Here is a 23,849-nt window from a genome sequence, read left to right on the forward strand (position 1 = left end):
GAAGAGGAAGTACACATAAAAATAGGATAGATTTATATATTCCATCCCTGACAATGGAATAAATCTTGGGCCTCAGCGTGGTAGACTTGATGTTCAATGGGCATGAGGGGAGTTCTGCCCATCAGTCTAGAAATCTGATTTGTCTTCTTTTCCATTGTGTCTCCAGCCTTATCATAGTGCCTGCCACTTAACACATATTCAATGCTCCGTAAATATATTTGATAAATTAATGAACTCTACTATCCACCCAGGCCAATTGCTCATAGTGTAGGCTCTATGCACATAGATTCTGATTTTGACTTCATTCTCCCACTAGCATTGGGACACCTGCTCTGAACCCTCTCATTGAGGCCTTCCCCCACCATCTACCTTTTAACAGTATCCTTCCTGGGGTTGAACCCTGTGCACCCATGCACCTTCCTAATAAATAGATTGTTTATGACTGAGATGCCCCACATGACTTCGAACACCATTCATACTCTACCTCTGTGCCCCTCATGCCTCACCAAAAAAAATTGAATTCATTGAATGTGGAGAATACCATCTAGGTTTAAAGAAACGTGTAAAACTGGATATCCACCTTAGTAGTCAGTGCCATAGTGAGGACAGTTCTCCCTGCCCTGATTCGTACTTTCATTAAGTACCTGCTCTAGCTTGTCTCTGGGCCAGAACTTTCAGAGATATAAACAGCAGAGACCATAACAAGGACGATGGGTGGGAATTAGAAGGAAGAAGATTTTAGTTCACCATCAGGAAAATTTCTCTAATGGGGTTAGCAAATTACCAAAACCATTCAAATATGGATTGTATTACCATCTGTTACAAGTGCGGTGAAAGAAATTCCTATATTCAGAGAAAGATTTGTGTATAGAATATCTGTGGCAAATGGTTCCTTTCCTTTAATCTTCACTCTAAAGGACATGACTATTTTCCCTTCAAATTTTAAGGGACGCAGCTAGATGATGAAGGCTTACAACCTCAAGGTGATGGTTTCCTTTTTAATTTTTAAAAAATAGTTACTTTTTTATGTGATCAACATGAGTTCAGATGAACTGCATCTTAGGAAAAGTAGAAATGATTTTAGGAATCAATCATATCCAGTTATGAAACTCAACACTAATTCTAATCAGCAAATTTATTCACTGCCCTGAGGATGAAAATTTTCTCTAGAAATGAGGATAAGAAAAGTTATCTGCCTGTGTATACATACACAGACACACATATACAGCACATTCATATATATATATATATACACACACACACATATATATAATGTGTATATATGTGTATAATGTGTACAGAAATACATGCATATAGCGTATATGCTGTATACATATATTTTTTCACTCAAGTAATTTTTTGTATATAAAATGTATATAGGTATCCCCCACTTTAAGAAAGTTCACATTGTGCCACTTTGCTTTTACAGAAGACCTACATTAGTATCTGCTTTCACTAACTGAAAGAATCTGCAGAGAATTTTCACTTCCCCGGGAAAAAATCTGAAAAGTGAACACAGCGTTCAGCGTTGGTCTTGCAGGAGCTGGGAGAGAAGGAGCCACACCCTGAGGAGCAGGAGTCGTCCCACCAAGCTCCGTCCCTTGTGACCTACACTCAACATCTCAGCATCAACTGCCAGAGCTTTGACGTGTGCCCATGAGCATCTAGGCTTTACCTCGATTTATTTTGCGGATCATTAGCAAGATGTGTCCAAAGGCATCAAAAAAGCCTAAGACAGGTGATCTTTTTTTTTTTTTTTTAGGTCTGGAATGCTCAAAAAATATTCCATATACATTAATAGTAATTGTTTCTTCACACCATTTCAGTTCACAAAAAAGTTTCATGGGAATGCTCTCCTTTTGGATACTAGGGGGAAACCTGTATCTTAGAATATGACTTGTTTCTTTTCAACATGTGGCTGATAGTAATGGTCAAGTTTTATCGCACCCCTGTAATGTGCCTGGCTGGTACCCTGGTTCTTACCTCATTACACATCCTGTCTTTAATTGTCACAGTACTCTGTGGAGGAATTATACAGATTAGGAAAATGAGGTTTAGAGCATGGAAATTTCCTCCTTAATAGGGCTAATAAGTGGCACAGTTGGCATTGGAATTCAAGACATCATGACACCAGATCTGGATTTATAATTTTTTTTAAATTTGTATTTATTTCTGAGAGAGAGAGAGAGAGAGAGAGAGAACCAGCAGAGGAGAGGCAGAGAGAGAGGGAGACACAGAATCCAAAGCAGGCTCCAGGCTCTGAGCTGTCAGCACAGAGCCCAAGGCGTGGCTTGGACCCACAAACTGTGAGATCATGACCTGAGCCAAAGTCAGACTCTTAACTGACTGAGCCATCCAAGCATCCCTGGATTTTTACTTTTAAAGTGATACTCAAAGCTGCAGGGTTTTACATGGAATCCCATCATGATTTTCTTTCCTTTTTCTAAGTTTATTTATTTACTTTGAGAAAGAGAGGAAGAGGAAAAGGGAGAGAGAGAGAGAGAGTGAGAGAGAGAGAGATAGACAGACAGACCCGAGCAGGCTCCACATTGCCAGCATGGAGCCTGAAGTGGGGCTTGAACTCACAAACCTCAAGATCATGACCTGAGCCAAAATCTCGAGTCAGAAGCTTAACCGACTGAGTCACCCAGACGCCCCATAATTTTTTTTATTAGAGATAATACCCGCAGACATTTAGTCTCAAATCTGTTGACAATGTAGTGGGTGCTGCTATTTAATTAACCTTTCCTATTCAATAGATATCTTATTGTCTCAAAGTATGCAATCCAGAGAGCTGAAAATTAGTTGGTTAGTAACAATCAAATCAGCCCATATTTGGTTAACATATATCTAAGCAGGACAAAATACACATATATTTTTAATGCGAAGTTTTTATGGGTGAGGTGTCCAAAGTGTAATCAATGTCAGTTATATATGTCTCAACTCTGGGTATACACCTTTCCACAGTGTTTGGGCAATAACTCAATGATATTTCTTCTCACCTAGTTATGGAATGTGTTCCTCTGAGAAGGTAGTGCTGTGAAGTTGTCAATGTATTTTTAAAATTTTCTTCCCATGGAAACTCTATGTAGTCTTTGGGAGGTACACAGATGTACCCCTGAAAAGTTGAGTATAAACTTAACTTTTTGAGAATAAAATTGATTTTAAATGCTAATTATTTAAGGGAGTTCTTATGAACTTTATGGGGCAAATAAATTATTTTTTCATCTTTACTTTGAGCAGATCTTGATTTTCATATATCTGTTCTGCTTTCCTTTAGCAGTAGTTATCTGCAAAACTATAGGGAGGTCGTACTAAGTCACCTCCCCAGCACTAAGGCCATGTAAAGACATTTATGAATTAAAAAATAAGCTAGTGAACACCAAATTTGTAAGGCAAGTTTCTCTATCTCCAGCATGTCTGTTAATTGACTCTAATCTTTAGCTTTGGAAAGTAATCAAGAGAGATAATTTGAGTGCCCACTATCATGAGAGAATCATGAATGAGCTTCCATTTAACATGATCAGTAAACAGGCTGGAGAGAACACTGGAGAGAACACTGGATTGGCAGTTGTGATCAGCAGGTTGGTCTTGTTTTTCTCCCAAATGAATTGACTTTGGTAAATTGGTTAGCTTTCTTGGGTTTCAGTATTCTCGTGAAAATGGCAGCAAAATGTCTTCCCTTCCTACTGCACAAAGCGTATCAGGACCAAATTAGAAATGGTGTGTAAGGGAATTTAGTTTGCTATTTTGTAAAGCACATAGGGCTTCATAAGACTGAAGCAAGTTTTTAGTAAATCTAAATGTGTGGTACCTTAGACATTCTGTCATCTTCTCTTAAAAGCATTGGCAGCAAAGATGAGTCATTGAAAGAAATGTTTTAATAGTAACAATGATAATAATAACTAATAATAGTGCTTACAGTACACACAATAAATATTCATATTTCTGCCACTTAGAACAAATCAGAATATGGATCTCACTGCAAGTGACCTCTAAGCAATGCTTGCTGTCCATTCTTTCTCTCCTTTCTTCTTATTTCTTTCTTTTCCTCCAACTGTTTCTAGGTTCTTGTTCCTTAGGCTCCATCCAAGGTTACTGGCTTTGATATAGTTTCCTGCTTTGTAATTTTTATTAAACTGTCTTGCCTTCCAAATATCATATGCCACATTCTCAAAAGTCTGATTAAGTAACGAGTTTATTAACTCGATTAATGGCAAACCCTGGACAAATTCCTGTAATTGAGCTGAACTGATTGAAGTACAAATGGGAGACCTTGACTTTGATGTCATTGTATCCTAATGACATTCAACATGGTTAGAACCTTCAGAACTTTTCCTCAGAGGTGAGAAATGAAAAGTTCAGCCTTTTGGCTAGGAGACTGTTTTGTATAACAGTCTTTTGTATATTTGGGCTAAAAATGGACTGATTGCAGTATTTTCAAATATGGATATACATTATGAAGTTGCAGGTTTCTGACTTCTCTTGAAATATCAGAGCATGTAGGGATATTGGATCTTCCATAGGAAAAACAGCAGTGACTGAGGAGCAGCCTGTTTCTTTAGGAGAATAAGCTGTGTTCAGCACTGGGATCCCCACCCGTTCCGCTTGATTTATTTATGTCATCTTGTATGGCCCCTGTAGGACCTGAGTCTGTGACTCTCAATAAACCCACAGAAATAACCTAATTAAATCTTATCTCATAACCAGTTAGTCATGGGTGAAATCATGGACAGATGGTTGAAGGTGAACATATGTTGTTGATCTGTTTCTCTTATTTCATTAACCATTTTGCCAGCATTTTGAATAGTCTGATCATATGTCACAAACTATAACTGGCGCAGCAGTTTAGAAGGGGAAAAATCTAGAGTTTTGTTGACTACATTATTTTCAAATTTGAAACGAAAGCTGCTTTGAGTTTTGATTTGCAGTTCAAAGTAGAATTTTACCAGCTCAATAAATGTGAGTTCTAGGCAAGTTCCAAGCTCCACACCCACCACATTCCTATGATGTCAGAGCATGACAAAGAGCATCTCTGGTATGGGGTTTTTATAACATACAGTTATGGAAAGTAAAAGGTCTCCCATGAAATGTCACCGTAAGTGATATATTAGAGGCAAGAAGGAGAGGACTTAGCAATTTGACATTGGTAGCACCTTGAAGCTTCTAGAGTTTTCTGAAGGTTTCACAAACTCCTTCCTTTGTTCCCCATGCCTACGGGGAAGAAAGTTGATATGGATAAACCCAAGACACAGAAAAATGGAGCGATATTAGTAGCAAGGGGCAATTTAACAGGTTTACAAATAATACTGTTTGGGAAAAAATTCTCCCTTCCTTTTTTCTTTTCAATTTCTAAAGTTCCCCTTTCTTCAAATCAGAGTCAGAACCTGGAGCCCTAGGATTAAGCTGTGGGCCTATAGAAAGAGACCAAAGCAACTTCCTGGTAGATCTCAGTGAACGCTGTTAATCAGAAGCACAGTTCTCTGTGTGATTCCTTGCGGTCTGAACAGGTCATGGGCTAGAAGTTTCTCATACAGAGGCTTGGGGATGAAAATAATCTTATATCTGAGCAAACAAGAGGACCTTGCAAGTGTGGCTACAGTCATGGTGGGTGACCACTAAAAGAATAGGGGATCTCGGCTTCAAAGACAGACAACATCTCTGCACCCCTAGCAGAAGGCCTTCCCATGCATCTGGCTTTGAGCAAGGGTAAGTTAGCCAAATCGTCACCAACCAGCTGTCCAATTATCCACTGGGTTAAATGGACAGTGGTTTAGGAACCTAAGGAGAGACAGCAGAGCAAATGCCAAGAGAACACTTCATCTGACACATGGATAGCCACATTCTGCACAACTAGTAATTCAAACTCTCTCTCAGGATCCCTGTAACTCGGTGAGCTACTGACTCAATAATATACTGTGTATGGAAATGTTCAAGATCATCAGAGAAGATGACAGCAATGGAGATTCCAAACCTCAGTTCAGCATTTTCTACTTGTTTTGAGTCAGAATGAATTTGGCATAATTAGAAAGAAAGGGATGGATAAAAATAACTGCAATGGTAGTCGCAGAGAAAGAACAAATGTGTAGCACGAGGGAAGTTAGTTTTTCTTCTTGACAAACTCACAGACAAAGTACATGGTAAGATGGCACTCTGTGTCATTCCATCTGCCTGAACTCAGCATTTCCACACAGTCCTCATGACCATAGGGGTCACTGGGCTCCCCCTCTCTCCAGTTGCTGTAGTTCTGCAGTGGAGTGTTGTCTGTGAACACATACTGTCCCTCCTTCTCAAGGTCGTTCACCCCGATGAACACCCGGAAGAAGCCACTCTTGGCGACATAGTCGGCAATGAGGGTGTTGGCAGCTTCGTCCTTTGGCATGGCCAGCATTCCACCCCGGATCCGGCAGTGGGTCAGGGATTCCCGATAGTTCTTCTCCTCCTGCACGATGTAGTAGAATTTCTCCTCAGTTTCCCTAATCCCTGCGATGACTTGGCAGAGAGGAAAAGATGAGCATGATTATGTATCTCAAAAAGGGAAAAAGCAAGTATATAATATTGCTGTGATTAAATTTGTGTATTCGATGTTCAACAATTATTTTGCAAGCCCCTATTATGAGGTAGGCACTGGTTTAATATTTTTATCACCCTCGTAGTTATCAAATGGAGAACAAAGCCTTCCCATTTGCCCTCCTTGTCCTTCCTCCTTAACTTCCCACACGACTGTGAAGAAGAGACTGTTTTGACAAAGACTTGTCATATGAACTGCGCTGAGCTCCTCTCAGACTGTTCTCCCATCCTACTTTACGCTCTTCCATACAGAGTCCAACAGCCTGTCCTTCTCTCTTCCACTTCAATGACTTTTATGCCTGGGAAGTCTTCTCACTGATTTACCTGGAAAACTCCTTGTCAATTAGATCTAAGTGGAAGTATTTTCTCCTGTACAAGCTTTTCTAACGTCCCCGCACAGACACAGGGCTCTTGTGCACCTTCCCCACGTTTCCACTGCTCTTGGCTTTTTCTCTTGTGTATCCCTCAGTGCATTCCAGTCTAATGATTTGTCTGTATGTCTCGTGTACTAAACTATGAGTGTCTTGAGGACAATGTCTGTGTCTTTACCGCTCTGTAGGCTCAGAGCCTGCAATAGTGCCCAGGATGGTAAAAGATTATCAAGCGAATATTGGAATAATGCAGAAATGTGTCTGTTTGGGGCCGAATTTCTGGGCTATGAACGTGTACATAGATTGAAATTGTCCATAGTTCACTCCAGATACATGAAGTACTGAGCTACTGAATAAGATTCAGGGCAGAAGTGGGGACTCAGAATCATCCTGAGCTCATAATACGGTAAATATGTTTTAGGCTTCAGGGACATCTGCATATATTTCTTAGGGTCTATAAATTAAAATTTGCCAAGAAATCTGTGACCATGCCAATATAGATCAAAAACTGTTGCTCTGTGTTGAACCTCAAGGGTCTGGGGTTTTCATGAGAATCCAAGTCATGTCAGAGACAACATCTCTAAGAGTAGTTTACAAGATGAAGAGGAACACAGATGGCATATGTGTGTTTCTAATAATGTACAACAAACATAGTTGGATTACAGTAAATAAAAGTGTAGCAAAGGAAACCAATTTCAACTGTAACTACCATAGATTGTTCATTCATACTGTCTCCAAAGAGAACACATAGGCCCTACTTTAAGGGTTTCACCGCTAACTACAATGGGGAAATGGACCAGGGATAACAAAAATGGCTAGCGTGGGAAGTTGCACAGTTCTGAGAAACACGTAATGATCTGTTGGTTTGTATTAAGGGTAGAGGAATCAGTGAAACCCACAGTCAAATCCCCGCTCCCCTGTTAATTAGTTCTGTATCTATGGGCAAGGTAATTTCTCTAAGCTTCAGTGTAAACATAATACCCACATGGCGATCACTATTTCAAATTCTCAAGAAAGTAGCTATTGTTTTTACTATTACTTCTCTTTTCTGAGATGCTAACTCTGTTGGATTCTTTCTGTCCTTTTTTATTCTTAAGGCATGGCTTGTTAAACTCTGCCCTTTTCTCCATTCCCTTTTCTCCAAAAAGTATCTTTTTCTATCCATAGGCAAATGAATGTATTATGTATGAATATATGTAGGTAGTGTCCTGGAGTCTGAAGGGATAATTAGCATTTGAGAGACCTGCAAAGTGGTGACACTATCTCAGTAGGCCTTTGCCTGACCCAAGGTATTTGCCGCTAAAATACTGGAAATACTTTGGAATTGTATTCTTGAATACTGGAATTACAGTGTTGAAAGAGGTTGAATTGACAGCATAAAGCAAAAGAGGATATACTCACCATTCTTGACAAACTTCATAGATGTCTTGAGGCGAGCAACACTAATATCCAGTTGTCCAACAACTTTCCGGTATCTTCCACAATCACAGACAGTGCCTTTGAAATGACAAAAACTGTGAATTCATGTTGAAGTACACATAGTTCAGTTGGAAAGGACAATGACTCTCTTCTCAATATTTACTATCTTTTCCTAGTCTGGCTGTGTCTTTCTGTGAATGGCTATACTTTTAGTCTTTTATTTAAAACAAAGTTTCCACGGGTGCCTGGGTGGCTCAGTCGGTTAAGCGGCCGGCTTCGGCTTGGGTCATGATCTCGCGGTCCGTGAGTTTGAGCCCCGCATCGGGCTCTCTGCTCTGACCACTCAGAGCCCAGAGCCCGTTTCAGATTCTGTGTCTCCCTCTCTCTGACCCTCCCCTGCTCATGCTCTGTCTCTCCCTGTCTCAAAAATAAAAAAATAAGAAAAATAAAAAAATAAATAAGTAAAACAAAGTTTCCAATTGACATTGTCTTCAGGAATTTACAGAATATCTTTTGAAGTATTTTGGATGAGATAAAACACAGCCCTAAGCCAGATTTTTAAAGTGAAGAGTAAATTGTGGCAAACCACTGCACACACACTGTGGACCACTTGGCATTTTTGTTGAACACAGAATGTGCCCATCCAATCTCAAAATAGAATCTTTACAGCTTTCTTAAAACAAACTTCTAGCCAGTCTTCTCTTCTGTTACTGCATTGCTCACTGGCTCACACAACTCTCCCAAGACAGGAGAAAACTTTCATGATGAAATCGAATGGTAATTTTGATTATCCATTTCAAGTATAGCTTGAATGATCCTTGAATGTTTCAAGGACTAAATTTAAATCTTGTGAATAGATTCAACTTATAATTTCAAGAGGCAGTCCCCCCATTTGTGGATTAACTCTGATTTTAATTTCCACCATTCATTCCTGCTTTGCTCATTTACCTTTTCAACTACCTGCTGATGCCGAGGCAGAGAAAGAATTGTAAGGGAAGTGATGTGAAATTCAAATGATTCCCTTTTTCTATTTAATGGCTGCTTCGTGTAATCAGTTCCTTTTGCCTTCTTTTTTGGCAATCGAGAAGCAAAAAAATCTTATTAGCCAAAGCGGGGGGGGGGGGGGGGGGAATCTGTGGCTTTATTTATCCGTGTTCACAGTTAAATATAAGGAATTTAAAACAGTTCTTACAATTAGTCTTCACTGCACCTCTGTGAGCTCCCCTCGAAGCAATCTACCTACTTTCCCTGCACAGAGCATTGGAAACAAAACTCTTTCAGGAGGAAAGAGAAGGTGTGTCCTTCTGGCCACCGAAGGTGTGTCCTGTACCCATGGGGTCTCTCTGGATCAGGCCAGTTTGCTGCGGGCCTCCCCTCCATTTGGTTGAGATGCCGGTGGAATGCAGGGAACGCCGCTTCGGTCCCACTGCCACGGCCACGGTGGATTTTCCTCTGGCTCTGGGAGAATGAGGGCTGCTTCCTGATGTGCTGGGTTTGCTTCTCCCACTAAGCATGACTGGGATGGAATGTGCCATCACTCCCTTCCCCAGGGCTTGGAAAGTCACCAGCAGATGGAAAGGAAAGTTCCCTTCTTTCCTTTCCCCCAGCCCGAGTAAAACCAGGTTAAGCACCGAGAGGACTATTTTTTTCTTTCATAAAAATGTATTTATTTTTAAAGATGAATATATTTGGAATGATGCCAGACATTGAAGAGAAAAATGAGCAAGCCTTACCTGCTTTGCCTTTTCCTCCTGGGATCCCTGGCAAACCCTTTTCTCCTTTGTCACCTGAATAAAAACAATCACCATGAAAAGAACAATGAACTAAAATGGCAGATTGTTTCTGGCAGACAATATCTTATACACCTAAAATCATAGGAAACAGTTTTTGAATTTCACTTGTAGTGTCGCCAACTAATATTCTTTGGTTTTATGTAAATAATTTGATTTTGCGTTGGCTGCACAGGTACGACTAATCAAACAAGTCATCGTTTATTTAGATTGAATGTAGAATTCCGATAGAATGGGTAGGGAACATTTAAATTTGTGTCACCTGCCCTACTAACGTGGCCTTCTGAGAAAGGCTAATACAATGCTCTGCATATTTTTAACTTTAAAAGCACCATTGTTTTGTATACCTGGATCAGTTGATTAGCACATTGTGGTGCCCCAATTCTCCCATATGGCTTCACCCTTGGCTTCTCAAAAACATATATTGTGCTTTTCCAATTTAATTCAAATATTTACTATTTATTACTTACACTGTGCAAGACAAAAGGCTTGGTACTTTGAGAAGGTATAAAGAGAGACAAGATTAAACTTCTGACTTGAAGGGGTTTATACATTTTGGAAAAGATGTGATGTATGCAAATATCTGTAATATAAAGCTGTGTCAAATATATTACGCCAAAATATCAACCTTGATAATTTTCTCTTCTGCTCTTCTTTGTATGTGTCCATTTTCTTATTCAGTCAGAGGCATCCACAAAATAACTCTCAGAGAATCAGGAGTATTAAAGCAGAGAGGAAAAAAATGTTGATTTTTTTTTTTCAACTTCAAAATAAGCCCTTGAAGCCTACATCAGACACAATAATTGAAAGCAAAAGCTTTTGATTTCCAACAGGAAATGTTTGGCTGAAGTTCTTGAGAATCAAAAGAGAAGACCCTGATAGAAGTGCAATAGAGTTTATGCTTCAATGGTGAACTAGAAAAAGAAAGAAAAAAAAAAGGAATTTGGGAGGGATGAATATAGGGTGAAGGTCATCCAGGCCAGAAGGGTATGGGGCTTATCTCTGTAGGAGTTTGGTGAGTCCAGGGAATCAGTTATGTGCCCCACAGGGGCAATAGGAATGGAAATGGAGTCAGCATGAAGGTTCTACCTAACCCCACCCTTTACCAGCAAAAGGGAAAAAACCGGGAGCCACTCTAAAACCCGTAGGGTGGCCCATGTTGCCTGCTCATTAGCTATTCTTTTCATCACTGTCTGCTGAGTGCCTTTCATTAAGAGTCCTGTACATATTGGGGGCGCCTCAGTGGCTCAGTCCGTTAAGCGTCCCACTTTGGCTTGGGTCCTGATCTCACGGTTGGTGAGTTCGAGCCCGGTGTCAGGCTCTGTGCTGACAGCTCAGGGCCTGGAGCCTGCTTCGGATTCTGTGTCTCCCTCGCTCTCTGCCCTTTCCCCACTCTCACGCTGTCTCTTTATCTCTCTCAAAAACAAAGATTAAAAAAAAAGGAGTCCTGTACGTATTGACTGTTGATCTTTCAGGAAAGCCCGCTTGCCCAGGCCCCAGGAATTTGCTGAGCATTTCCAAATTGACCCATGTGGACACTTCTTTTTACAGGGATGCCAGACGTTCACAGGCTCCCCAAAGAGAAAAAGCAGTCCTTGAAACCCAAAATGCAATTTAAGTGTGTAGGAGGAAGCCTCAGAACTTGCACTTGAATGAAATAAGGCAATGATGAAACCCATGACAACAGAATGTGATAAATGCTGTAAGAGAGACATTGAACATTGGACAGAGATAACATCCTCTGGTTGGGGGAGGTAGACGAGGCAGTACTTCAGCTGGAGGGATGAAGAAGACAGCACTGGAGCTCGGTTCTGAAGAACTTCAGCAGGTGAAGATGGGAGCAAGTTAGGGGACAATGTCCAACAGAGGTACACTGGAAAAAGCATGGGAAACATGCCATGCACCCTGATGAGGAAGACTGATCTGCTCACACCTAAGTTGTGTCCTGCAAATGCCTCCATTTCTCTTTTATGTAAATTGTTAAAGGTAAAAATAGAATTTGAGGACATATTAATGGAAGAAAGGAATATGCCTTTGCTAAGTGCCAATCATTTTGTAAGTACTGTTCCAGATACTTTATAGATATTCATATTATTATAGATATTATCAAGTTAAATCCATTAAGCTAGCTATTATCATTATCTTTATTCTACAGCTGAAAGAATGGAGGATCCTAGAGGCAAAATAACTTGTTCATGGACATCTAGCAATTCAGTGGCAGTGCTGGCATTTCTGACTCCCTAGTTCATGGTGCTTCCCAAATGAGTGAACCAATGATTTAATGAAAGGAAGTGAAGTATTCAAAAAATGCTGTCAGTAGTTGAAAGGCATGCCAAGTCCTTGTCACCACGAGACACAATATGGACTTAAAAGTTCATATGAATATAGTTTAATATGCTATCTTTTTAAAACAGTGTGTTTTCTTTATATGTGGATCCCTTTCAATTCAACATGGGCTGAAAGTTGACTCTAGTCCTGCTATCATCCTAGTTCTGGGCTAAACCCAGTGGTGGACATTAAAGAAGCCTAAATGGAGTATTTGCTTTATAAAAGTAATGGGGTTTTAAGGAAAACAAAGCACACATCGCAGACCAAGGAAATGGGACACGATCACTATTACCTACTCACAGAATGAAATAAAGGAAATGCCTGCTGGGTTTTTGGCCAAGATGGCCGTGGATCCGGGCAGAGAAGATGTTCACTGAAGCAAGAGCCTTCAGCTGGATCCTAATAATGTGGAAAACGGATTTTTGAATTGAAAAATGGCATTTTTTGGAAGCATATAAGTTTACAGATGTAAGCATTGTGACTACTTTCCAGTATTTTCCCATGAATGTCTTTCCTTTTTTGACAGATGGGAAAGTCAAACCAGTGTGGTAGAGTGAACAACCAAGGCAGTCTGAAAAATCAGGACTTCAATCCTGGCTCTGCCGCTCACTAGCTAAACGTGCCCAGGTTACTTAATTTCTTTAAGCCTTTGTTTCCTCATTTTTTAAGTGAAAATAATGGCACCTAAAATCAGAAGATTATTAAGGAGGATTCATTGGATAATGTCATCTTATCATGGGATTAGCTCTGTGCTTAAGCCATAGAGGCTGCTCAACCAATGTGAGCTTCTGCCAAATACTTAGCTGGTTCATGGAGGATGTGGGCTTACAATGCCTGTTTCCTGAAAATGAATTCAGGTTTAAGGCCATACACAAAAACTTATTTTGGCCCATGAGTGGGAACGTGTCAGTGATAACTGTCTTAAGCTTGAAGAATTAGAGGTTGTATTTAAAAAACAAACAAACAAAAAAATCATAATGCTTCCACTGTAAAAGGATTATTGACCTTAAGTAAAAACATTTATTTTGCTATGAGGTTGAATTTGCCTGTACTAAATCATTCTCTCTTATTCCTAAAATGAAATATCGACATCCAGAAAGCTACATCCACGCAAGTGACAACATTAAGGTCATCCCAGAAAGTTGAGATTAATCTGAGTCAGTGAAAAATTTAGAAGAGCCCCTGACAAAATGAGGACAATAAATTTCAAAGTACAGATTAAAAATGAAATTAATCCAGGTGAGCCAGAACACTAAACCTCAATTTTTTTTAAACTCCGAGACATGTTCATAAATTGTGATGGCATATCTCTGGAACAGAAAGAAATTAGTGAATGGTGGAAATTGATGTTAAGGGACAGTAGTACTTAGAGAAACAAAGAGTCAAAAAGAGGGCCACATCACAGGAAATAAAATATTTTATCATTCACGTTTTCATTCTTAATGCAAAAAACATTTAGAAAGTTTCCACTGTACAATAGGCACTAGGATAAAAATGATTAAAAGGTAGGGTCCCCACATAGAGCTTATCTTTAAGCGAATAGAGCCAGTAAATCTTTCATTCATGTGTTCTTCCAGAAGTTCACAGTCTAGAGGGGGCAAAAAAGACAAGCTAATAAGCCATGACAATGAATAAAGTAATAACGGTATGCAGGTATGGAATTGTCTTGAAGAAGATAAGGTGAGTTAACCCTATAATTTCCAGACTGTTACTTATTCAACATTTGTGGAAATTCATCCACTGAGGTTCAGAAAATCATACTGAACTCGACTCTTCATCATCTCTGTTATCTACCACCCTCCCAAGACACATCGTCTTATTCTACGAAAGGTTTAAGACTTGATTCAAGATCACGAACTCCAATTCCCCTAGCTGGAGCCTCATCTGTGTTTGACACACTTAAATCTGGAAAATGAAGTCTTGAATTCTGGACGTGTTCATGAGCGTGACTCTCCCTCCGCCTCCACTTCTGCTCATCTCTAGGGAAATACTTAGGATCTCAACCTTATTGAACATGGCTATATCTCAGAAATCTTGAAGTCCGGCATCCCACTTTCTGGCTACATCTTTCCTTCTCTTAACTAGTTGCTACATGAAACTGATATAGCCAGGGGCAGATCCATGATTCATTTTATCTGAAACTTATACAATTCGGGGAGCCCTGTTTAAGAAAAATAATACACAATTACAAATAGAAAAGTGGTATAAAAATGAATACTTATAAGAAATAAAAACAAATCATTAAACTTTAAAAGTAGGCAAACACCACAAAATTCACTAATAATCATAACACTTTAATTAATAAATTTGTGCCTCTATAATTCTTTTTTCATACCTATGGCCTGCATATGTTTGGCTGCTTTCATGAGTATCCAATTGACCTCGCACTATTTATCGATAAATGCGTCATTTCCCATTGCCAAGTAATGTCAACTTTGCATAAACCAAATTTAGGAGTCTGTTTCTGCATATTCCATTCCCTTTCATTGGTGTATTTAACAATCTCTGCATAAATTAACACTATCTTGATGGATGTAGCTTTAAAATAAATGTTTAAATTCAGGCTCCCAGCTTTGTTTTTCTTTTTTAAGATTGTCTTTGGGTATTCTTGGCGCCTTTCATTTCCAAATAAATTTTGAATTGGCTTATTAAATTCCAAGAGAGCTGCTTCTGGGATGTTGATGGAGATAACATTGATCGATACATAAATTTGGGGATCAAGTTAACAATATTGATCATTTTAACGATATTGAGTGTTTCAAGCTCTGAATGTAGTTTTAGTTCCATTTTTTCAAACATTCATTAATTTCTCTCATTATCATTATGTATTGTTTGTTGAAGAAGACTAAGCACCTTCTTTTTTAGCTTTGTTCCTAGATATTTAAGAATTTTAATGCCGTAATAAGTGGCATCGTTTTAATTTCATTTTTAACTGTTTCTGGTATGTAGAAACAAAATTGATTTTGGTGTGGCTAAACTGTGTAAAAACTTAATACAAATAGTTAATCTGTAGATTCTTTTTTTTTTTAATTTTAAAAATTTTGTTTTTGAGACAGAGAGAGAGAGAGAGAGCAGGGCAGGGGCAGAGAGAGAGAGGGAGGCACAGAATTCCGAAGCAGGCTCCAGGCTCTGAACTGTCAGCACAGAGCCTGACTCAGGGTTTGAACCCACGAACCATGAGATTGTGACCTGAACCAAAGTCAGACGCTTAACCAACTGAGCCACCCAGGCACCCCAATCTGTAGATTCTTTTGTATTTTCTGATCATGCAGTCACATCATCTGCAAAAAATGACCCTTTTATTTCTTTGTTTCCAATGATTGTGATTCTTCTCTCTCATGCTTGCAGCTTTACTCTAGCTAGAACCACTGCTATTATGCTGGTTAAAATTGGTGATGAGGGCTCCAAATCTCAGGAGAGAAGTGTTCGAGGTTTCATTATTGAGTATGATTTTTTTTTTTAATTTTTTTTCAACGTTTATTTATTTTTGGGACAGAGAGAGACAGAGCATGAACAGGGGAGGGGCAGAGAGAGAGGGAGACACAGAATCGGAAACAGGCTCCAGGCTCTGAGCCATCAGCCCAGAGCCTGACGTGGGGCTGGAACTCACGGACCGCGAGATCGTGACCTGGCTGAAGTTGGACGCTTAACCGACTGCGCCACCCAGGCGCCCCTGAGTATGATTTTTAATGGGTTTTTGTTGCTGTTTTTGATGTTCTCTTTCATATTGAATATGTTACCCTCTATTTCTAGCTTGCTAATAGTTTTTGAAACGTGAATGGGTTTATGTTTAATTCAGTGTTTTTCAGAATTTCTGGAATTCTAACTGAAAATGTTGATTTTTGAAATGAAAAAGAGTACCATTTTCCTGGGCCACCCTTCTTTGGCAGGCCTTGAATACCAACTCAGTTTGAGCAACTTTCTGCTTGAGCTTCTTAGTCTCATAGTGCTGCCTCGCTCATGAATTGATGAACAACTTGAAAGGAAAATTAGAATAGAATGCATAGCTCATCTTAGTGTGGTTCCCTTCTCCTCCAGATCAAGACCCTAAAGTCCTATTCAATTTGGTACCTCTCCCATTTGTTTTGTCTTGTGGTTTTTTCTTTTTCTTTTCTTTTTTTCTTTTTTTAATTTTTTGGTGGTGGTTGTTTGCTTTTTTTTTTTTCCTTTTTTTTTTTTGACTCAGGTAGTCATTCTTTTTTTCTTTTTGATTTTTTTTTAACGTTTATTTATTTTGAGACAGAGAGAGACAGAGCATGAACGGGGGAGGGCCAGAGAGAGAGGGAGACACAGAATCGGAAGCAGGCTCCAGGCTCCGAGCCAACAGCCCAGAGCCCGACGCGGGGCTCGAACTCATGGACCAAGAGATCGTGACCTGAGTCAAAGTCCGACGCTTAACCGACTGAGCCACCCAGGCACCCCTCCTTTTGATTTTTTTAATGTTTACTTACTTTTGAGAGAGAAAGAGAGAGACAGAGTGCAAGCAGGGGAGGGACAGAGAGAGAGGGAGACACAGAATCCGAAGCAGGCTCCATGCTCTGAGCTGTTAGCACAGGGCCCTACATGGGGCTCAAACTCACAAACAGGGAGATCATGACCTAAGCCAAAGTTGGATGCTTAGCTGACTGAGCCACGTGGGCACCCCTTAGGTAGTCATTCTTAAAGGATTAATGCAAGTGAATTTCTCATGACTTATAGCAGAAATCTGGCTTTTGTTTTATTATTAATGATGTAAGAAATTTCTTTCACCTTTACAACTTATTATTGATGATGTATGTAAATTAAGAATATTGTCAAATTTGAGAACACCTCTGTAAAGTCTTTTCCATATAGGAGCTGTTGGATTTAGAAAAATTTTCCACAGCCTCTCTCTTGCCCTGTACATTTCAAATGTTGTTTCTTTTCTGCAACTCACACATTTCTTGTGCTGGGGTCCCAAGACACATTCTTGTGATGATTGGATCTCTGCACTTTTTCATCATGACTTCAGATAGATCTGTGCAGTAAGTGGTAGGAATATTCTTGGAAGCTATTCCTACACTGAAATTGTTAGCAATAACTTAATTGTACCTGGAAGTAACTGCACGCTATGTAAGTATATCCCATGAAGTCCAAACTAAATGTTTCTTTCCCCCACTCAGATTCCTCTTGGCGAGCTCCCTGAATACTTGTGTCCACTCCCATAAGCAGCTGATACAAAGAGAAGTCTGATGGAAGGAAGCTGGAGCAGAGGGAGACAGTAGGGGCACCTGTGTGGCTCAGTCAGTTAAGTCTGACCTAGATTTCAGCTCAGGTCATGGTCTCATGGTTTGTGAGTTCAAGCCCTGCATCAGGCTCTGTGCTGACAGTGTGGATCTTGCTTGGGACTCTCTCCCTCTTTCTCTCTCTCAAAGTAAATAAACAAACTTTTTTTTTTTTTGTTTCAAAGGAAGGAGACAGTAGTGTTAACCTGCGCATTCTTGATAAGGACAATACCAGTTCAAGGATATAAAAGTCGGTTCTAGAAGGGTGAAAAATCTTGCTCTCTTTTATATATAAAGCACAAATATACACATAATACATAATAGATATATAGTCCATGGATGGTATTAAAAATTCATAGGGGAGGGCAATTAGAAAAAAAATACGGATAAAAAGGCTTGTAAGGGAGGAAATAGTTTTGTTTTGTTTGTTTGTTTGTTTTTATGTTGAGGGGTACTATTTTAACCAATTGAGGATAAATGCCTTACTTCACAAACTTTCCCAAGCCATACGGACATGTGCACCCATTGCTAAGGCTCCTTGTCAGGGTCTTGGGAAGGACCCAAATAAGTGTGGGGCTCCAAAGCCAAAGCTTCATTCGTTTCATGGTAAAACCACCCCAAATGCATAAAATGGGAAGAGTCATAATCTCTGAGGAGTCCACGTAGCTCTTCCCCAACTATGAGAATTTCAGTCACAGGCAAACATACACTATAAGCCACGGGATAAAAAAAAAGCACAGCACTTTCTTTTCAGTGGCACTACCCTCCGTCCCTGCCCTCAAATGCAGGCTGAAGGAAAATTCTCAAAGGAATGAGTTGGAAAAGGATGGGAGAGAGGAGATAACCAAGCTCCAGGATGAATGGAGAGGGACGGCAGCCTCTCTCCCGCTGCGCCAGTTCACCCCTCAAGAACGCACCTCTGGTGACCGGGGGCACAATATTGATTATGCCGCTGCTGGAGACGCGGATGGCAGGAAGGCTGCTGGGTACACATCCAGGCTGCAGAGTCCCATCGCCTGTGGCACTGGGTTTCCCCGGATCTGTACCTTTGCACTAGCATCTCTTGCCTCCCCGTCAAATGTCTTTCCCTCCATTTCCATACACATGTCACCACTCCTCAAGACCTAGGTAGGTTTCTTTTTTTTTTTATTTTTAAAAAAAAAATTTTTTTTTTCAACGTTTATTTATTTTTGGGACAGAGAGAGACAGAGCATGAACGAGGGAGGGGCAGAGAGAGAGGGAGACACAGAATCGGAAACAGGCTCCAGGCTCTGAGCCATCAGCCCAGAGCCTGACGCGAGCCTGACGCAGGGCTTGAACTCATGGACCGCGAGATCGTGACCTGGCTGAAGTCGGACGCTTAACCGACTGCGCCACCCAGGCGCCCCTAGGTAGGTTTCTTTATATCAGTCAGGCCTTCCTCTCCCACCTGGCTCCTATAGTAGTCTTTTAGTTATTCAGAATTATGATTCTTTCTGAGCAAGTCCTGTCTTCCCAAATAGTCTATGAACTTCTTGCAAGAAAATTGTGATTCTCATTCAGCTTGGTATCTTCAAACCAAGTGGAACAAAGCATGAACTGCTGACAATCAGGAACAGTTAGAACCTGCTGTCATTGTGGGGCTTTATAAGAAGACAGTAGGGAGGAGTGCTCAGATGATAAAGAGGAAGCCACTCCTATTGTATAAGAGGAAAGCAGTAATGTTGTGCAGGATGGGGACAGGATGCAAAACAAAAGAAAATACATACATACACTCAAAGCTTCTAACCTGTTAATAAATTCCAGATGAAGAATCTTTATTATTTCATTCAGTTTAAGAAAGAAAATTCCAGGGGCACCTGGGTGGCTCAATCCGTTAAGCATCCAACTTCACCTCAGGTCATGATCTCACCGTTCATGGGTTAAAGCCTTACGTTGGGCTCTGTGCTGACAGTTCAGAGCCTGGAGCCTGCTTCGGATTCTGTGTCTCCCTCTCCCTCTGCTCCTCCCCTGCTCATGCTCTGTCTCTCTGTCTCTGTCTCTGTCTCTCTCAAAAATAAATAAACATTAAAAAAATTTTTTAAAGAAAATTCTACTGCCCTTCACTGCATTGAGTTTTAGGAATAATTGTTTTCTGTTACTGAACATGCATCATGATGGTGATACCCATTTTAACTGTATCAAGGATTACAACCAGCAGATCCCAGGAAATAGTTCAATGTAGAGACCACCAATACTATTTTTTAAATTAATTAATTAATTTATTTATTAATTTTGAGAGAGAGAGAGAGAGCATGCATACAAGCAGGGGAGGGACAGAGAGAGAATCCCAAGCAGGCTCCACGCTGTCAGCGCAGAATCTGACGCAGGGCTGGAACTCACGAACCATGAGCTCATGACCTGAGTCGAAATCAAGGAGTCAGCCGCTTAACGGACTGAGCCACCCGGGTGTCCCAAGGCTACCAGAACTTTATGTTTGATTCTGTCCCTGAATTTCTGTTTAGTTTTGTTCAAGCCCCTTATTTATTTTTTAGACACATTGTTTATGTAAAGAAGAAACAGCCAAGATATGAAGAAAGAAAAAACTCATATTTTAAAAGAAAGACAAGGGGTCATTTTCATGATACAGAACGTTTTGGAATATATCAAGGGTATGCTTGATTTGCCTTAAATTACCACTGGAGGAAAGAAAAATGCAGCTTACCCTTCTTGCCAATGGGCCCGGTCTTGCCAATGTTGCCCTGGTCTCCTGCATCACCCAGCTCCCCCTTAATTCCTGAAAAGCAAAGCATGTGTCATCTTTACATCCTAAGGTTTTAAATTCCCTTTGAAGATGTGGCTAGTACATGATATCCGCTTGAAGGAAATACAAAAAGCATACTCTTCTGTCTGTGGTATGGAACATATATCCTATGTTTTATTATCTATCTTAATAGCATTGTAGTGTATATACGAAAACTAAATGTGGGTAAGAATGACAATCCTGGACCCAATGGTATTGAAATGTTTACTGATACGATATTCCTAAAAGGTCTATAGCAGAGGATGTCTAATCTAGAGGTCAAATAAGGGGCTGAGTGGAAGAATTCTTGAGTTTTATTCTAATTCTGTTCCTTTCTAGATCCTTTTGGGCTTCACTTGGGAATTCTGTTTCCTCCCTATTTCAAAACAAGATTTGACTATCTTAGCCATTTTTAAGAAGGGGAGAGAATGTATAATCGTAAAACTTCATGATCAAGGGGACATCAGAGATTGCCCTACTGAGTTTTTACCCCCCAAAAATATGATCGGGATCATGATTTCCTCCAAAATTATCAGTTTTGTTTTTTTCTACGATGACCTAAAAAACATTTACCAGTAATAAAGCTGTATAATTTTGCAACTGATTGTACATAATTATAGAATATTATACATATTTATAGAATAGGAAGAGTATAAATCAGCATTTCTCAAATTGAGGTTTCAAAAGCTTGTGAGTCTTTTCTTCTCTTTAACTTGCTAAAGATTTTGAAGTCAGTGGTCTAGGGCCACCACCTTGTAACAGTTGATGGAGAATATGTCCAGTGCTTGGAAGACACACACTTAGACACCACAATCCAGAAGCTATGTATTGGTTAAGCTACTCTTGGCGTTATGAGTAAAAACACTCCCTAATGGCCTTTGTGTCATTCTCATCTTCCTTGGCCCTGTTCCTCCCACTCCATCGTCTACTGACAGATCTTAGAAAGGTGAGTAAGCCAATGGATCAGTCAACTCTTTCTGTTCTTCTCATCCCCCTCCTTACACTCTAGGTCAGCCAAAAGGAGTTGCTTAGCAGTGGATTCTGAGAAAAGACACAGCTATGAACCCAGCTGTGTTTCTAAAACTCGTGGTTTCTTAGATATTTCTGGAGACTGCTACTCCCTAGGTCTCCTGGAATACCCCACCCCTGCTCATCCTAAGGAGGCAGCCTGAGAAATGTGTGGTGACTTATTGACAGCCACTGTCATAGGAGCTCTCTGGTAGCGAGTACATTCATATCTGAAGTACCTTTCATTCATCTTTGGAGCCAAGAGTGTTCCAAAAGCTGCCAATCTCCAGGACAAGGCCAGTAGAGAGAGGAAAGCAATTCTAATATTACAGTGTCACATTCACATCATTGCACTTACCTTTCGGGCCCATGCGTCCCACTTTGCCATGTTTCCCCTCCTCTCCTGGATCTCCCTTTTCGCCATCATCTCCTTTGGAAATGGAAAATGAATGAGTGGAGCAGCTCGAATAATAACATGGCACATCCTCCCCAGGATATGGTGGTGAACATGGTTGGAATCCATTCCTCAGCCAAGGGCTTGCCTTATAACTCTGATGTGACTATGTTCATGGGCCCACGTAGACTGGACAGTCAGGGAAAGAGAGGACACTTCCGGTATCTTTACTCTTTCACTTTTCGCACGCTGTTGGGGGAGGTCATTAAAGGGATGTGACCACCCATTGACCTCTGAACCAGACCCAGGAAATCAGTTAAAAGCTACTCACCCCTTTCCCTATCTTGCAATGTATGACCACCATTCCCACAGTGGGAGCCATTTCAAGGATGCAGCTTTGACAGAGTGAGGTGTTGTTGAGACCATCTGGCAGGTATATGTGACTGAACCCTGAAAAGGCATCTATATAAACTTTTGAGATTCTGGCAGGCAGGTGTGGAAACTTTCTTGTCTTACCACCACTGAAGACAAGCCTCATATGTAACTTCCCTTGCTTATTCACATCACCACCTACCAATCTGGAGTGGTCTGCCTCTTTCCTTCATCTCCCCTTGCTCTCAGTATAGGTAGGATAAGAGGGCAGTTTCAAATTTTTCCCAAGAAATTCTCAAGTTTGCAAACCTAGCTAACTTTATGTTTGAAGAAATGTCTTTGCTGGTGAATTCCTGAGAAGTTTGCAAATCTTTTTTTTTAATGTTTATTTATTTTTGAGAGATAGAATGTGCATGAGTGGGGTAGGGGCAGAGAGAGAGAGGCAGAGAGGGAATCCCAAGCAGGCTCCACACTGTCCGTGTAGAGTCAGATGTGGAACTCGATCTTACAAACCATGATATCGTAACTTAAGTCCAAATCAAGAGTTGGATGCTTAACCAACTGAGCCACCCACGCTCCCCTCTTTTTTTTTTAACTGAAGTATAGTTGACAATTTTATGTTAGTTTCAGGTATACAAGTCTGATCTGACAAGTCTGTAGGTCATGTTACACTTGCCACAAGTGTAGCTACCATCTATCACCATACAAACTATTACAATACCATGGACTATATTCCTTATGCTGTACCTTTCATCTCTGTGATTTATTCATTTCATGACTGGAAGCCTGTATCTCCTATTCCCCTTCACCCATTTTTCCCATCTCCCCACCTCCTTTCCTTTTGGGAACTACCAGTTAGTTCTCCATATTTACATCTGTTTCTGCTTTTTGTTTGCTCATTTATTTTGCTTTTTAGGTTCTACATTTAAGTAAAATCATATGGTATTTGTCTTTTTCTGTCTGACTTATTTTACTTAACATAATTCTCTCTAGGTCTATCCATGTTATTGCAAATGGCAGGATCTCACTCTTACTTATGGCTGAGTAATATTCCAGTGTGTGTGTGTGTGTGTGTGTGTGTGTGTGTGTATCATATCTGGCATGACAAGTCTTTATTTTTATAGTGAATTTGGCCAGTTCTGGAAGCATGTACATGTTCAAACGTGTATATTGATGTGTAATACATATATAAATAATATTCTATACTTATATATAATTATCTAAATATATACAAATTATAAAATATATAAATTATAACTTATACTTTGTAAACTCTTACTCTCGGACTGCATGTTTGAGAGACCCAAGGTAGTAGGCATAGACCAGGAAGCTAAGAATAGAAGACAGGTAGGAAACAGGAACAGCTGCAAAGCAGTTCTGTGTGGGCAGCAACTATCTTTTTTTTTTTTTTTTAACGTTTATTTATTGAGAGACAGAGCATGAGCATGGGAGGGAGAGAGAGAAGAGGAGACACAGAATACAAAGCAGGCTCCAGGCTCTTAGCTGTTCACACAGAACCCGATGTGGGGCTCGAACTCACAAACCACAAGATCATGACCTGAGCTGAAGTCGGACCCTAAACCGACTGAGCCA

General features: G+C 40.2%; 1 protein-coding gene across 2 annotated transcripts in view; it reads right to left on the reverse strand.

Moving 5' to 3' along the window:
- Positions 1 to 3,863: 3,863 nt before the first annotated feature.
- Positions 3,864 to 23,849, reverse strand: part of COLEC10 (collectin subfamily member 10) — a 39,510-nt gene continuing 19,524 nt past the window's right edge. The window contains exons 2-6 of one of the 2 annotated variants that reach the window (XM_025922523.2): positions 21,849 to 21,920; positions 20,405 to 20,476; positions 10,094 to 10,147; positions 8,343 to 8,438; positions 3,864 to 6,492 (exon numbers count right to left, since the gene is read on the reverse strand). In XM_025922523.2, coding sequence (XP_025778308.1) covers positions 6,101 to 6,492; positions 8,343 to 8,438; positions 10,094 to 10,147; positions 20,405 to 20,476; positions 21,849 to 21,920 — 686 coding nt within the window. In that variant the 3' untranslated portion in view covers positions 3,864 to 6,100. The remainder of the gene's footprint in view (positions 6,493 to 8,342; positions 8,439 to 10,093; positions 10,148 to 20,404; positions 20,477 to 21,848; positions 21,921 to 23,849) is intronic. The other variant, XM_086695019.1, reaches the window with a different exon arrangement.

This window comes from Puma concolor, chromosome F2 (genome assembly GCF_028749965.1).
Source record: "Puma concolor isolate L17-30 chromosome F2, mPumCon1.1.hap2, whole genome shotgun sequence".
NCBI lineage: Eukaryota > Metazoa > Chordata > Mammalia > Carnivora > Felidae > Puma > Puma concolor.